The sequence below is a fragment of the Silurus aristotelis genome (assembly GCF_946808225.1).
Source record: "Silurus aristotelis genome assembly, chromosome: 28".
NCBI classification, from domain to species: Eukaryota; Metazoa; Chordata; class Actinopteri; order Siluriformes; family Siluridae; genus Silurus; species Silurus aristotelis.
Window position 1 is genome coordinate 8,017,440 of NC_139601.1, and position 12,849 is coordinate 8,030,288.

At 38.1% G+C, this 12,849-nt stretch overlaps 1 protein-coding gene across 7 annotated transcripts; it reads left to right on the plus strand.

Moving 5' to 3' along the window:
• The first annotated feature begins 207 nt into the window (after positions 1-207).
• rbm39a (RNA binding motif protein 39a) lies at positions 208-6,628 on the plus strand. 7 transcript variants are annotated; one of them, XM_083534198.1, is made up of 17 exons: positions 226-493; positions 1,065-1,127; positions 1,313-1,373; positions 2,493-2,542; positions 2,741-2,941; positions 3,222-3,287; positions 3,394-3,447; positions 3,526-3,643; positions 3,733-3,885; positions 4,064-4,201; positions 4,329-4,394; positions 4,498-4,702; positions 4,801-4,881; positions 4,973-5,102; positions 5,195-5,300; positions 5,819-5,897; positions 5,997-6,628. In XM_083534198.1, exons 3-17 carry the CDS (start codon positions 1,368-1,370, stop codon positions 6,095-6,097), a joined length of 1,554 nt encoding a protein of 517 aa, XP_083390324.1. In that variant the 5' UTR covers positions 226-493; positions 1,065-1,127; positions 1,313-1,367; the 3' UTR covers positions 6,098-6,628. The 7 variants fall into 7 exon arrangements, with proteins under 7 accessions (XP_083390322.1, XP_083390324.1, XP_083390326.1 ...); XM_083534200.1 differs by having other exon boundaries at positions 3,252-3,287; XM_083534196.1 differs by lacking the exon at positions 1,313-1,373 and having other exon boundaries at positions 208-493.
• Positions 6,629-12,849: the final 6,221 nt, after the last annotated feature.

A 12,849-nucleotide genomic window follows, 5' to 3' on the forward strand; every position in this document is an offset into this window, starting at 1 on the left:
TAAATATTTATTTATGTTTGTTGGAAGATCAAATTAAAGATGTAACATGTCTGACATGTGTGTGGTCATTTCTGTCTTTATATTTAAAAAAAAACTGCAAAGGTTGTGTAGGCTTTTTATATCCAATGTACGTGACTGCGAGTCCACCAGCCAATCGAAACAGTAGCGGTGGATAGGAAACTGCCCCCGACGCAGTGATCGTGAGCGCCTCTAGTGGGTCAATCCCGAAATGCATCTTATGCAACAAGGACCTTTCGTGCGCCATAATAGTTTGCCATCAGCACGCCACAGCCTGACGGAGAAGTCGGACACAGAATACTATTCTAGCACATAATTCTATATTAATTGTAATATTTGTTTAAGCAACGGTTGTAAAAAATAAAAAATAATACGCGTTTTGCCCACTTTTGGCATTGGAGAAATCAGACTGTAAGAGATCTATAGTGAAGAAGGCTGTGTTTAAACGGGGAATCTAGCAGGCCGCAGTAACACGGTAAGGCGGAAAAACGGAGACGTTGACATTAAATAAAGATAATCCACTAATTAATGGTTTGTCAGCAGTAAATACATTATTTATGAACATGAGCAAAAATTTATAAGCCAAATATCATATTTGCATTGTTTTCTTTGCTAATCTTACCTGGTTAGTTGTTAGCCTGTTGCCCACATCGCAGTTAGCACCGAGGCCTAGCTTGCTAAGCCGTATTTTTTGTCTGGGAAATCGCTTTTATATGATCAGAGTAATGTTTTAGGCTAATATTCAAAGAAATGTTCATTTATAATGCAATTTAGTTTGCTAATTTACAAAATTTGACCTTGTGGTATATTTGAGTTGCATGCGTGCGTGTCGAAGAAACCTTAGCTAGTCAGCCATATATAGCATAGCTATAAGTTATGTCGGAGTTTTCCGCGCTCCCAAATTTGTCCACAAAGTTTTGACCTTTCATTGTACTCGAGCATTAAAAATATTGTGATCGCGGATTATAAACTGTGTCTTGGAGGAGAACGATGTCAGTGTAATTTATAAATATGTACAATAATTGTGTGTTTGTTTTTATACGCAGATCTCCGACATCATGGCCGACGACTTTGACATCGAAGCCATGCTTGAGGCGCCCTTTAAAAAGGTGGGTATTTTCATTTAGCCACGAATAAATAGGGTATTTTATTTATTCTAAACTATTACATGTAATTGAAAGTGCAATCCAGTCTACGCCATGTTTTCGCTAGTTTATGTACAGATATATACCATGTGTTTTGTTTATATGATAGTGGTTTCAATGAATAAATGCCCATCTATCTCTTTTTGTAGACATGCCTATATCTCACCTCTACTCCCATGAATTCCAGTGTGAACTGTCAAAAAAATGAAGGTAGTAATTGCCCCATATATTGATGTACTGTGGTACCCATGGTTGAAAATATTTAGGGTGATTAGATTTGTTTTTCTTTTGGTGCCGAGAAAGTAAATCAGTGGATGCACATGAACTTAAGTGCTGGTATGAAGTCCATGGAGACTATTCACACTTTTGTATGCATGGTAATTTTAGCACCTACCCTTACATTTGGTATTGAGTATAACTTAAAAGTCACTATTGAAGGATAATTCTAATTTGCATGCCTTAAGTAATTTCATTATGGCTTTTATGTTAAAAGTATAGACATGCCATACAAGCAATTCCATGCACTCCATGTTTTTGACAGGATTGGAAATAAACAAAGATGTACATCATAACCTATAATTAACTCATTGATGTAATTAACTGGAAATTCATTGTATTTAGCATTTATGCATGCAGTTGACTTTCATATACCAATGTGTGGCTATTTCATTGGTCTCAGATAAAGAAAATGATGGCTTTTTGCCTATTAAAGTTTTCAGTCAAAAGAGACCTTTTCTACTGAATGCAAATGGCCACATTGTTTTAAGGCACTCATGCACATTGTTAGGTAGATTAAAGAACATCTCAGCTTTAGATGTTCTTCGGGAGTCGATATTACTAAGCCGTGTGAATCCCTGTTTGCTTCAGGGCGAGATGTGTGACAGAGGTGGCATCGAACTCTTACAATCCACGAAGGCAAATGGGGTGAAGATCACTGGAATGGCATCCACCACAGGAGCTCACTTAGTGGCTGGCTGCTAGCATTGCCACTTTGGGTCTTATAGGCACAGATAGCCTTGGTACAGAACCTTTCAGGCTGCTTTAAGAAGGAAATCACTAAATATGCAATTTTCTACATTTACAGCATAGAACTAGCTCTTGACTTACTCACCGTACCACATACGCAGCATAAGCATTAGTAAGGAAGGAAGAAAACGGCAGCCTTGTGGTTCTAATGACCCTTTTCTGTCACTCTCCTCCACAAATTTTGTAAAGTACACATATTTAATGACCATATTATATTCTTTTTTGTTCCCACTCCCCCTTATCCTTACGACTTGCAATGTTACGCCGTCCTCCTCATGATGTTCTTCTATCGACCCTGCTTAGGATGAGACCAAGTCCATAAGTTCCAATGGGCATGAAGAACGGAGCAAGAAGTAAGTCTGTCTTCTTTTTACATATTTTAAACAAATAATTATTGTGATTGTGCTGAATTAGAATTTATATATTCTTTTAGAGACCTGAATGGAATAAATTGAAAATCGCTGTAAGTGTTTCTGCAGAATTGCAGTCATGACCAGCAGATTACATTGGAGTTAACGTGCAAATTGACATATACAAACTTATGTACAAAGGAAAAAGAAGAGCCGAAGTCGTAGCAGAAGCAGGGAGAAAAAGAGAAGCAAGAGCCGGGACCGAAAAAAGAGCCGGAGCCGGGAGAAGAGCCGTGAGCGAAAGAGGAGCCGGAGCCGGGAAAGGAAACGTAGTCGGAGCCGAGAAAGGAGACGCAGCCGTTCCAGGAGCAGGGAGCGTGGAGGACGCTTCAAAACAACTTTGTATGTAGTCTGCCTTTTGTTTAGATTTTACAGTTTCTCTATTACTGATTTTCTTTTAGGTGTATTTATTCAAAAACCTTTTGTGTGAATCTCACAAAACCACATTTTCTTCATAATTGTTTGTGCGAATATGTAATTATGGCTGCTTGGCTCTCAATGAAATGGTAAAATGATCAAACTTTGCCTGGTGTCTCAAATTAAACTTAAAAGTTTCATGATTACCATTAGCAGTGGACCGATAGTAGTCGCTGCTGAGATAAACCTTGTTTTTAAATCACAGTTCTGGCCTGAAATTTAATGGTGGTTCCAGGGGGAAGACTGGCCCACTGCCTGTCATCAAACTAAGGTTTCTATGATACTATTTTTGTTGTGCGTGGGTAGTTGACCGTTCAGTGTATGAGTCGAAGGTGAAAAATTGTGTTAGAAATACTAACAGAATGTCTTTCATGCAGCCGGAAAAAATCTAGGAGTCGCAGCCCTTTTAGACGAGATAAAAGTCCTATCAGGTAAGCTCCAGCTTTTTATTTTTATTTTCTTTAATGATGTCTACTGAAGGATTGCTGTAATTATTTTTTCTTTTACAGACAGCCTATAGATAATCTCACACCAGAGGAAAGAGATGCCCGCACAGTTTTTTGCATGCAGCTTGCCGCCAGAATTCGGCCACGGGATTTGGAAGAATTCTTCTCTGCTGTGGGGAAAGTCAGTAGCTCAGCATCATTTTGGTGAGCCAGTTCCTCGAAATTCTGAAATTTTTTTGTATGGTTTTAACACATGTCTTTATTTAATAGGTGAGAGATGTGAGAATGATCTCTGACAGAAACTCCAGAAGGTCTAAGGGAATTGCCTACATTGAATTTGTGGATGCCACCTCTGTACCACTTGCAATTGGTCTGTCTGGCCAAAGGCTTCTCGGAGTACCAATCATAGTTCAGGCTTCACAGGTAAGCATTGTTATACAGCAGATAATTACATAAGATTTGTGGTTTTATTTGTATAATGCTTTTAACGATGGAAATTGTCCCAAAACATCTTTAGAGAGAAAATGAGTGTACAATTTGTATGTGAATGCCTGTAAATCTACCCCACGATAGTGTATTTGTTCTTGTTGCTCTTTTCTAGGCTGAAAAGAACAGAGCAGCTGCAATGGCCAACAACCTTCAGAAAGGCAGTGCTGGACCTATGAGGCTGTATGTTGGCTCGCTGCATTTTAACATTACAGAGGACATGCTCAGAGGGATATTTGAGCCATTTGGACGGGTGAAGTCTTTATTTGTTCAAGGCTGTAGCTCATGGCTTATCTGTCTTACTTTGCTTTATGCTTGTACTGTCATTTGATCAAACATCTGTATTTGACTGCTTTTCTTTGCATTTGTCTTCCAAACAGATTGATAGTATTCAGCTTATGATGGATAGTGAAACGGGACGATCCAAAGGATATGGCTTTATCACGGTGCGTAAGAGTAAAAACACAGTTTCTATTTAAGATAGTGCTCAAAAATTTTTAAAAGCTGTGAAAATAATTGTGTAGCTGATTTATTTTTGTCTTTATTCAGTTTTCTGATGCGGAGTGTGCAAAGAAAGCCTTAGAACAGCTAAATGGCTTTGAATTGGCTGGCAGGCCAATGAAAGTGGGTCATGTGACTGAGCGCACTGATGCCTCTACTGCCAGCTCTTTCCTGGATAATGATGAACTTGAAAGGACTGGAATTGACCTGGGCACCACTGGGAGGCTGCAGCTAATGGCCAGGCTGGCTGAAGGTAAACTTTTCTGATGCCTTTAATTGTTACTGAGGAACAGCTGCCAAAGACTGAGAGAATTAACATTTCTTTGTTTTTTTTGGGGGTTTTTTTTGAAGGGACTGGTCTGCAAATTCCTCCTGCTGCACAGCAGGCTCTTCAGATGAGCAACTCCATGGTGGCAATGGCAGCAGCTACAGGTATTTTTTTTAAATAAATAACCGTTTAATGCAACTAGTATTCCATTTTTTGTTTTTATTTTTTTATATATTCTGTTTCTCATTGTTCTAGCGGCTATGAATCCTGGATTAAGTTTCAATATCAATGTCAACCTACAAAATACAAATCAACCTCTCAATCTACCATCTCAGCCTATTGCCACACACTGCTTCCAACTTTCCAACATGTTTGATCCAAATTCGTAAGTGTCATAGACAACATTTGAAAATGTATACATGTATATATACTGACATTACTGTCAAGCTCAATATGTCCATGTTGTCCTATTGATAGGGAGAATGACCATGGGTGGGATATTGAAATACAAGATGATGTGATTGAAGAATGTAACAAACATGGTGGAGTGATTCATATATATGTGGACAAGAAATCTACTGAGGTATGTGATCTTTATAAAATGTATTCATGCCCTCATTGGTATATTAGCACTTAGGATTAATATGCAAAAGTATAGTCTTTGGCAGATGTAAGTGGTGGGATATTTTGAGAATGACCAAGCAATGTTAATCTCATGCAAAATATGTTTGTTTTAAATGGCAAAAAAAATTCACATTTATTATTTAGAAATGTTATTTTCTTCCAGTTTTTGGTTTTCTTTTCTCTAAACTGTGTTTAGTACTAATCAGAGTAGTAGGTTTAGAAGAAACTGGAGCCAAGTATTATTTTGATTCTAAAAATGCATATGTTTAAAAAAATATTTTTCCCCCAAAATCAATTTGCTTGACTATAAACTTATATACATATATAAACATATACTTATATATATAATGTATGTTTGTTTTTTATGCTGTAATGGCCTTATGGCTTTGTTTAATGTTTAATTTATTTAAAGGTATTTTTGAAAATGGCAAAATAAGTTGTTGTTTTTGTTTTTGTTTTTTTAAATATATAAAATAGGGAAATGTATATGTAAAGTGCCCAAGCATCCCTGCTGCAATGGCTGCTGTTAGTGCACTACATGGACGTTGGTTTGGAGGTAAGTGCTATGTCAAATTCAGTACATGGTAAATAACATTTTGGACACTGTAATTCTTATTTAATTTTTTTTTTTTACTTTTTTCTTTTTTTTAAACAGGTAAAATGATCAAAGCAGCATATGTCCCTCTGCCAACATACCACAACCTTTTCCCTGAGTCAGTACAAGCTACACAGCTTCTTATGCCTACTCGTCGGTGATTCCTTAAGCTTCAGTTTTCCAGCTTTCTCTTTTTAATAATTTTGGCTAAATATTAAGATTAAATTCCTGCAAGCTTTGACACCTTTGTGTATGTTTTGCCCTTAAATCACCTGGGCATTAAAGCAGTTTATGTGGTAGATTTGTATGTACAGCCTTTTTATTTTGTTCTCTTTCTTGGTGGGCCTTTTGACCCCTTGTTTATACAGTTTTCAGGGTTTGTTTTCTTCCACACATCGTATTTGTGATTGGCATGAAATCCACTAGAAGATATGTACAGTTAGCCACACAAAACTACAACTATTGAATTTTTTGAATGAATTAAAATCCTGTAACTTTGGTTAAATATTTACATGCAGTGTTTTGGGCTCCATGAGCTGAAGGAAACTTAAAATGATTGATGAGATCCTGTGTGTTCATAGAGACCATCATGGATTTTGATGCATTGTCTTTTTCTAATTAAGACTTGATTTTGTAAAGTCCTTGATAAACAGTTCATTTCAAATAAAGCCATGATGCTGGTTTATTTGTCATGTTTCAGGTCAGAAGTTAAATTTGTGTGCTTTTTTAAAATTAAAAATAGGGGGACTCAAATGTTTTTGCCATTATTATTTGTCTTGATATTAGTTTTGTCTTTTATTTATTTACAGTGAGAAATAAGTATTTGAACACCCTGCTATTTTGCAAGTTCTCCCACTTAGAAATCATGGAGGGGTATGAAATTGTCATCGTAGGTGCATGTCCACTGTGAGAGACATAATCTAAAAAAAAAAAAATCCAGAAATCACAATTATGATTTTTTTTTATTATTATTATTTGTATGATACAGCTGCAAATAAGTATTTAAACACCTGAGAAAGTTAATATTTGGTACAAAAGCCTTTGTTTGCAATTACAGAGGTCAAACGTTTCCTGTAGTTTTTCACCAGGTTACACACACTGCAGGAGGGATTTTGGCCCATTCCTCCACACAGATCTTCTCTAGATCAGTCAGGTTTCTGGCCTGTCGCTGAGAAACACGGAGTTTGAGCTCCCTCCAAAGATTCTCTATTGGGTTTAGGTCTGGAGACTGGCTAGGCCGCGCCAGAACCTTGATTTGCTTCTTACAGAGCCACTCCTTGGTTATCCTGGCTGTGTGCTTCGGGTCATTGTCATGTTGGAAGACCCAGCCTCGACCCATCTTCAATGCTCTGAATGAGGGAAGGAGGTTGTTCCCCAAAATCTCGCAATACATGGCCCCGGTCATCCTCTCCTTAATACAGTGCAGTCGCCCTGTCCCATGTGCAGGAAAAACACCCCCAAAGCATGATGATACCACCCCCATGCTTCACAGTAGGGATGGTGTTCTTGGGATGGTACTCATCATTCTTCTTCCTCCAAACACTTTTAGTGGAATTATGACCCAAAAGTTCTATTTTGGTCTCATCTGACCACATGACTTTCTCCCATGACTCCTCTGGATCATCCAAATGGTCATTGGCAAACTTAAGACGTGCCTGGACATGTGCTGGTTTAAGCAGGGGAACCTTCCGTGCCATGCATGATTTCAAACCATGACGACTTAGTGTATTACCAACAGTAACCTTGGAAACGGGGGTCCCAGCTTTTTTTCAGGTCATTGACCAGCTCCTCCCATGTAGTTCTGGGCTGATTTCTCACCTTCCTTAGGATCATTGAGACCCCACGAGGTGAGATCTTGCATGGAGCCCCAGTCAGAGGGAGATTGACAGTCATGTTTAGCTTCTTCCATTTTCTAATGGTTGCTCCAACAGTGGACTTTTTTTCACCAAGCTGCTTGGCAATTTCCCCGTAGCCCTTTCCAGCCTTGTGAAGGTGTACAATTTTGTCTCTAGTGTTTTTGGACAGCTCTTTGGTGTTGGCCATGTTAGTAGTTGGATTCTTACTGATTGTATGGGGTGGACAGGTGTCTTTATGCAGCTAACGACCTCAAACAGGTGCATCTAATTTAGGATAATAAATGTAGTGGAGGTGGACATTTTAAAGGCAGACTAACAGGTCTTTGAGGGTCAGAATTCTAGCTGATAGACAGGTCTTCAAATACTTATTTGCAGTTGTATCATACAAATAAATAGTTTAAAAAAAATCATATATTGTGATTTCTGGATTATTATTATTATTATTTTTAGATTATGTCTCTCACAGTGGACATGCACCTACGGTGACAATTTCAGACCCTTCCATGATTTCTAAGTGGGAGAACTTGCAAAATAGCAGGGTGTTCAAATACTTATTTTCCTCACTGTGTGTGTGTGTGTGTGTGTGTGTGTGTGTGTGTGTGTGTGTAATATACACACACATACATATAAATTTTTTTTTTTTTTTTTTTTATACCTAGTAGTGTGTTTTCATATTTAATGTTGTACATTGTGCCATGCTGTAGTTGTTTAAAAAAGCTTTTCAGCTGCAGCCAAACAGGAAAAATGACATCAGGTATTTCTATGGAGCTCTAACCAGGACTTCAGTGAGTCATAAGTGAGGCCATCCAAATGCTCAATTTGGTGTAAGTAGAGTGCACAAGGACACACACTTTCATTGTAAGTTACATGTTAATTTTAAGTTTTATCATAAGTTATTTTTTTAAATGTTCTGTAGACCTTTATCTCTCCAAATATTTTTCTTTATGTATACTCATACGCAACTTAATTTAGCTATATTTCTTGACTGTGTGACATAATACTGTTAATCCAATTACTACATTTTAATCATGTCAAGTAGGCTTTATTATTATTTATTAGCCATATAGAGTGAAACGAAACCCCAGGTTTCCCCAGGACCAAGGTGCTACATCAAAAAATTTAACAAAAGAAACAGCAAGCGCAACATTTAGTGCAAAAAAAAAAAAAACAGTATCGCCAACCAGTACAGAAGGTTGTGCAAATAGATTGTCCATATACAAATAAAAAATAAATACTGTACACGTAAACATTTGGTTGGATGTAAACTTTTGGTTCAACAGATGTGTGCAGAGGGGTCGTCGTCCCGTCCCATTCTCTCTGTCAAGCTACACATTCTACTTCTTATGAACAAATGTTCTTGTGGATCAAGATTAATATGTGCTTTTTGAAAATCTTATTCCCCATTTATTCTGCTTTTTATTCTGCTAATCACCACTCTATGGAACTCTGGGTAGGTGTTCCACTAGATTTCAGTGTGCTTGTGGAGATTTGTGCTCATTTAACTAACACAAGGGTGTTAGTAAAATCAGGCATGGTGTAGCTTAAGAGGCCTGGCAGGCAAATAGGGCTACAATTCATCCGAAGGCTGTTCGCTAGTCATAGCTCAATAGCATACCACTCATGATCTTCCCATCCAACCCATGTTAACCATATGTTCATGGAGCTCACTTTGTGCACAGGGGTATCATGCTGAAACAGGTTTGGTTCTTTAAACTTTGTGGAAGAACTATATAGGGCTGGAAAAGTCAGGCATCCAAGTAATTGTGTCCATATAGTGTACATGAAGTAACACTTTGAAACCACATACATAGCTTTGGACACTGATACAATGTTGTTGTACATTGTTACAATGGCAATTGCAGGGTCTGCCATCTATACCTTACACCATGAAAGATTGAAATTTTAATAAATGTTGGTGAAATCCATGCCTAGGAGGATTAAGGCAGTGTTCGTTAACAATGGTGCTCTCACAAAATATTTACACTTTTGACAGTTTTGACGTTTACTTAGGGTGTAGAAATGTGAGGGGTACTCACTTTTGTACATATTCTGTGGATACAAAAAGACTACACACTCTTGATAAATATACCATGGAGCACAGTAGGGACAGTCATTATCAAGTGGAGAAAATGCAGCACAACAGTAAAATTACCAAAATGTCCTCCAAAATATATGAAAAGACAGGGAGGCTGCTAAGAGGCCTACAGGGACATTAAAGAAGCTGCAGGAATTTCTGGTATGTATTGACTGTGTAGTGCATGTGACTACAATCTCTCATATTCTTCATATGTCTAGGTAGTGCATCTGGAAAGTATTCACACCGTTTCACTTTTCCACATTTTGTTATGATACAGCAGGTGTGGCCAACCAGTCAGAGACCAAGAGCCACATTTTTTTTTACTGTTACCGCAAAGAGCCACATCATACACATGGGCACACATTAACATCACTCATCTCTTCCTCTTACACACACCTCTGCTTTATTTTACCTCTGCCCAGATTTATTGTAAATGTCAGACACCAACATGATAATGACAGAAATTGACTCCTACAGTACTAAGACCACAGGCCAGTAATTTTCAACAATGAACATTGTGTGCACTGTCTCAAACACAAACTCACAAACTTGCAGTTAGTTTCGGTATGGGCAGATTTGCTTTCGCAAATGCAGCCATTATTGTTTCTTTTACATCTATGCCATAGGTTCTGTCTTTTAATGGCACAAGATCAAGGAGTTCTTCTTTGATCACACAATCGTTTGACACAGACTGTACAAATATTTCTAACTGAGGCTTGTCTTGTATGATACAACTCTCATCCAATGCGACACTAAAATACTCACGTTTGAAAGTCAAAGTGCAACTGTGATTCAATAAAACATTCTTTTGGCTTCTCCCATTAGGGGTCGCTACAGCGTATTATCATATTATCCGCATGTTAGATTTGGCACGTTTTTACACTGGATGCCCTTCCTAACGCAACCCTCCCCATTAATCTGGGCTTAGGACCGGAACTAAGAGTACACTGTCTTGTGCAACCCTAATGGCTGGGGTTGGTTCCCTGACCAGGGATCGAACCCGGGCCGCAACTTGATTCAATAGCCGTGTTAATGTCCGATATTCTGTGTTCAACAGTGTGGCGGGACAGTTGGACGTCTGATACCATGCGTTTTAGTTTGTCGTTTTCAGGAGACAAGATTTTAACAACGTCACTAAGACATTTTTGAAACAATGAAACTCTTTATATTAAATTGCGCTCCCACTGAATCGGGCCGCACCACATCATAAATATGGATGAGGTTCTTCTGACGTTTGACCTGCCGCTCACTCGAACTGTCAACAGGAAATGCGAATCATTCGTCATGCTGAAAACAACCGGGCATAAAAAAACGCACTTCACCTGTGTTCTGAGCTGCACCGCATCGGGAGAAAAGCTTCACCGATGGTGATTTTTAAACGCATGACGATGCCAAAAGAAAAACTCTCAAGATAAATAGTTGTGAAAGGAAGGAGGAAGACAGTGAACAATGACTTTCTTGGTAGGCTACAGTTTAGATACAAGCCATGTAACAGGCACTGTCTTTCGTTAAAGCCTGTGTAAAGTTCATTAGTTTCAGTGTAGGCAGTGTAGGCTTATTTATGTTCAAAATAAAAATATTTGTCAAATTCAGTGGGTGTGGCTTATATTGTGGGGGGTTTAATAGTCTGGAAATTACGGTAAACTCTCCTACTCTGTTAAAAATGTCCTGTGTTCATCTTTATATTTTCGTTTTGCTGTGCATTTTTCACTGCCATTTTGAGAGCGAACTTGACACAAATTGTTTACTTAAATGATCTTGCCCCTACTGGGAAACTTTGTACAACCATGGTTGTACAATAACAACACAAAGACAACACTGCACATCACCAAAAGAACACCATACCTACAGTGAAGCATGGTGATAGCATCATCATGATTTGGGGTTGTTTTTCTTCAGCTGGAAATGGGGCCTTAGTCAAGGTGGAGGGAATTATGAACAGTTCCATATGCAGTACCAGTCAATGTTGGCACAAAACCTTCAGGCTTTTGCAAGAAAGCTGAAGATGAGGAGCACCTTAAACTTTCAGCATGACAACAACCCAAAGCATACATCCAAATCAACAAAAGAATGACTTCACACGAAGAAGATTAAAGTTTTATAATGGCCAAGCCAGAGCCCAGACCTGAATCGGAATGAAAATGTGTGTGGTGATCTGAAGAGGGTTGTGCACAGGAATTGCCCTTGCAATTTGACAAATTTGAGTGATTTTGCAAAGAAGTGTGGGCAAATATTGCAAAAGTGAAGATGTACCATGCTGATACTCACCCAAAAAGACTGCATGCTGTATTAAACTCTAAATGTGCTTCAACAAACTATTCGTTTAAAGGTGTGTATATTTGTGCAACTACATTATTTTGGAATTGCTGAATTTTATTGGAATTTTTTTTAAAGCAAGAGTCGATCAGTCAAAGAAGAAACAAGCTTATGGGGAAACATTTTCTTGTTCCTTTAAAAAAAAAAAAAAGGAATATATTTGGTCTAAATAATATTTGTTAATAAATGTAAAGACATTTTTTTAAAGAAGCCCAGTTCACTGTAGTCTATTTAATATTAACAATGATGGCTTTCAAAAAAATACTATAATTGGTGGCTAGATAGACGATTCTGTTCTTTAAAGAAAATAATTATAAATTATCGCCCAATCCTAGCTCCCTGTTATAATTTACCAGGAAGTACGGTCTTCTTTGTACGATATTCTTTGTGACGTCATACAGAATGATCGCGAACGCGCCGGAAGTGATCACATGCTTGGTCGAGAGTTTTCATTGGACAAAGCTGGTCACTTTTTTTTCCACTTCCACGACCACTGTGTTTCCTGTACGTTATTAAAAATCCCACCTACATATAAAAATATCCAATCAGAGTGCGTATGGACAGACGAGCTACGCCCACATCTCAGTGTTTTGCAGCTTCACTTCCTACTCTTGCGCGTTTCATTACTGTACACATGTGCTCCATGTCAATGTTACAAGTGTAG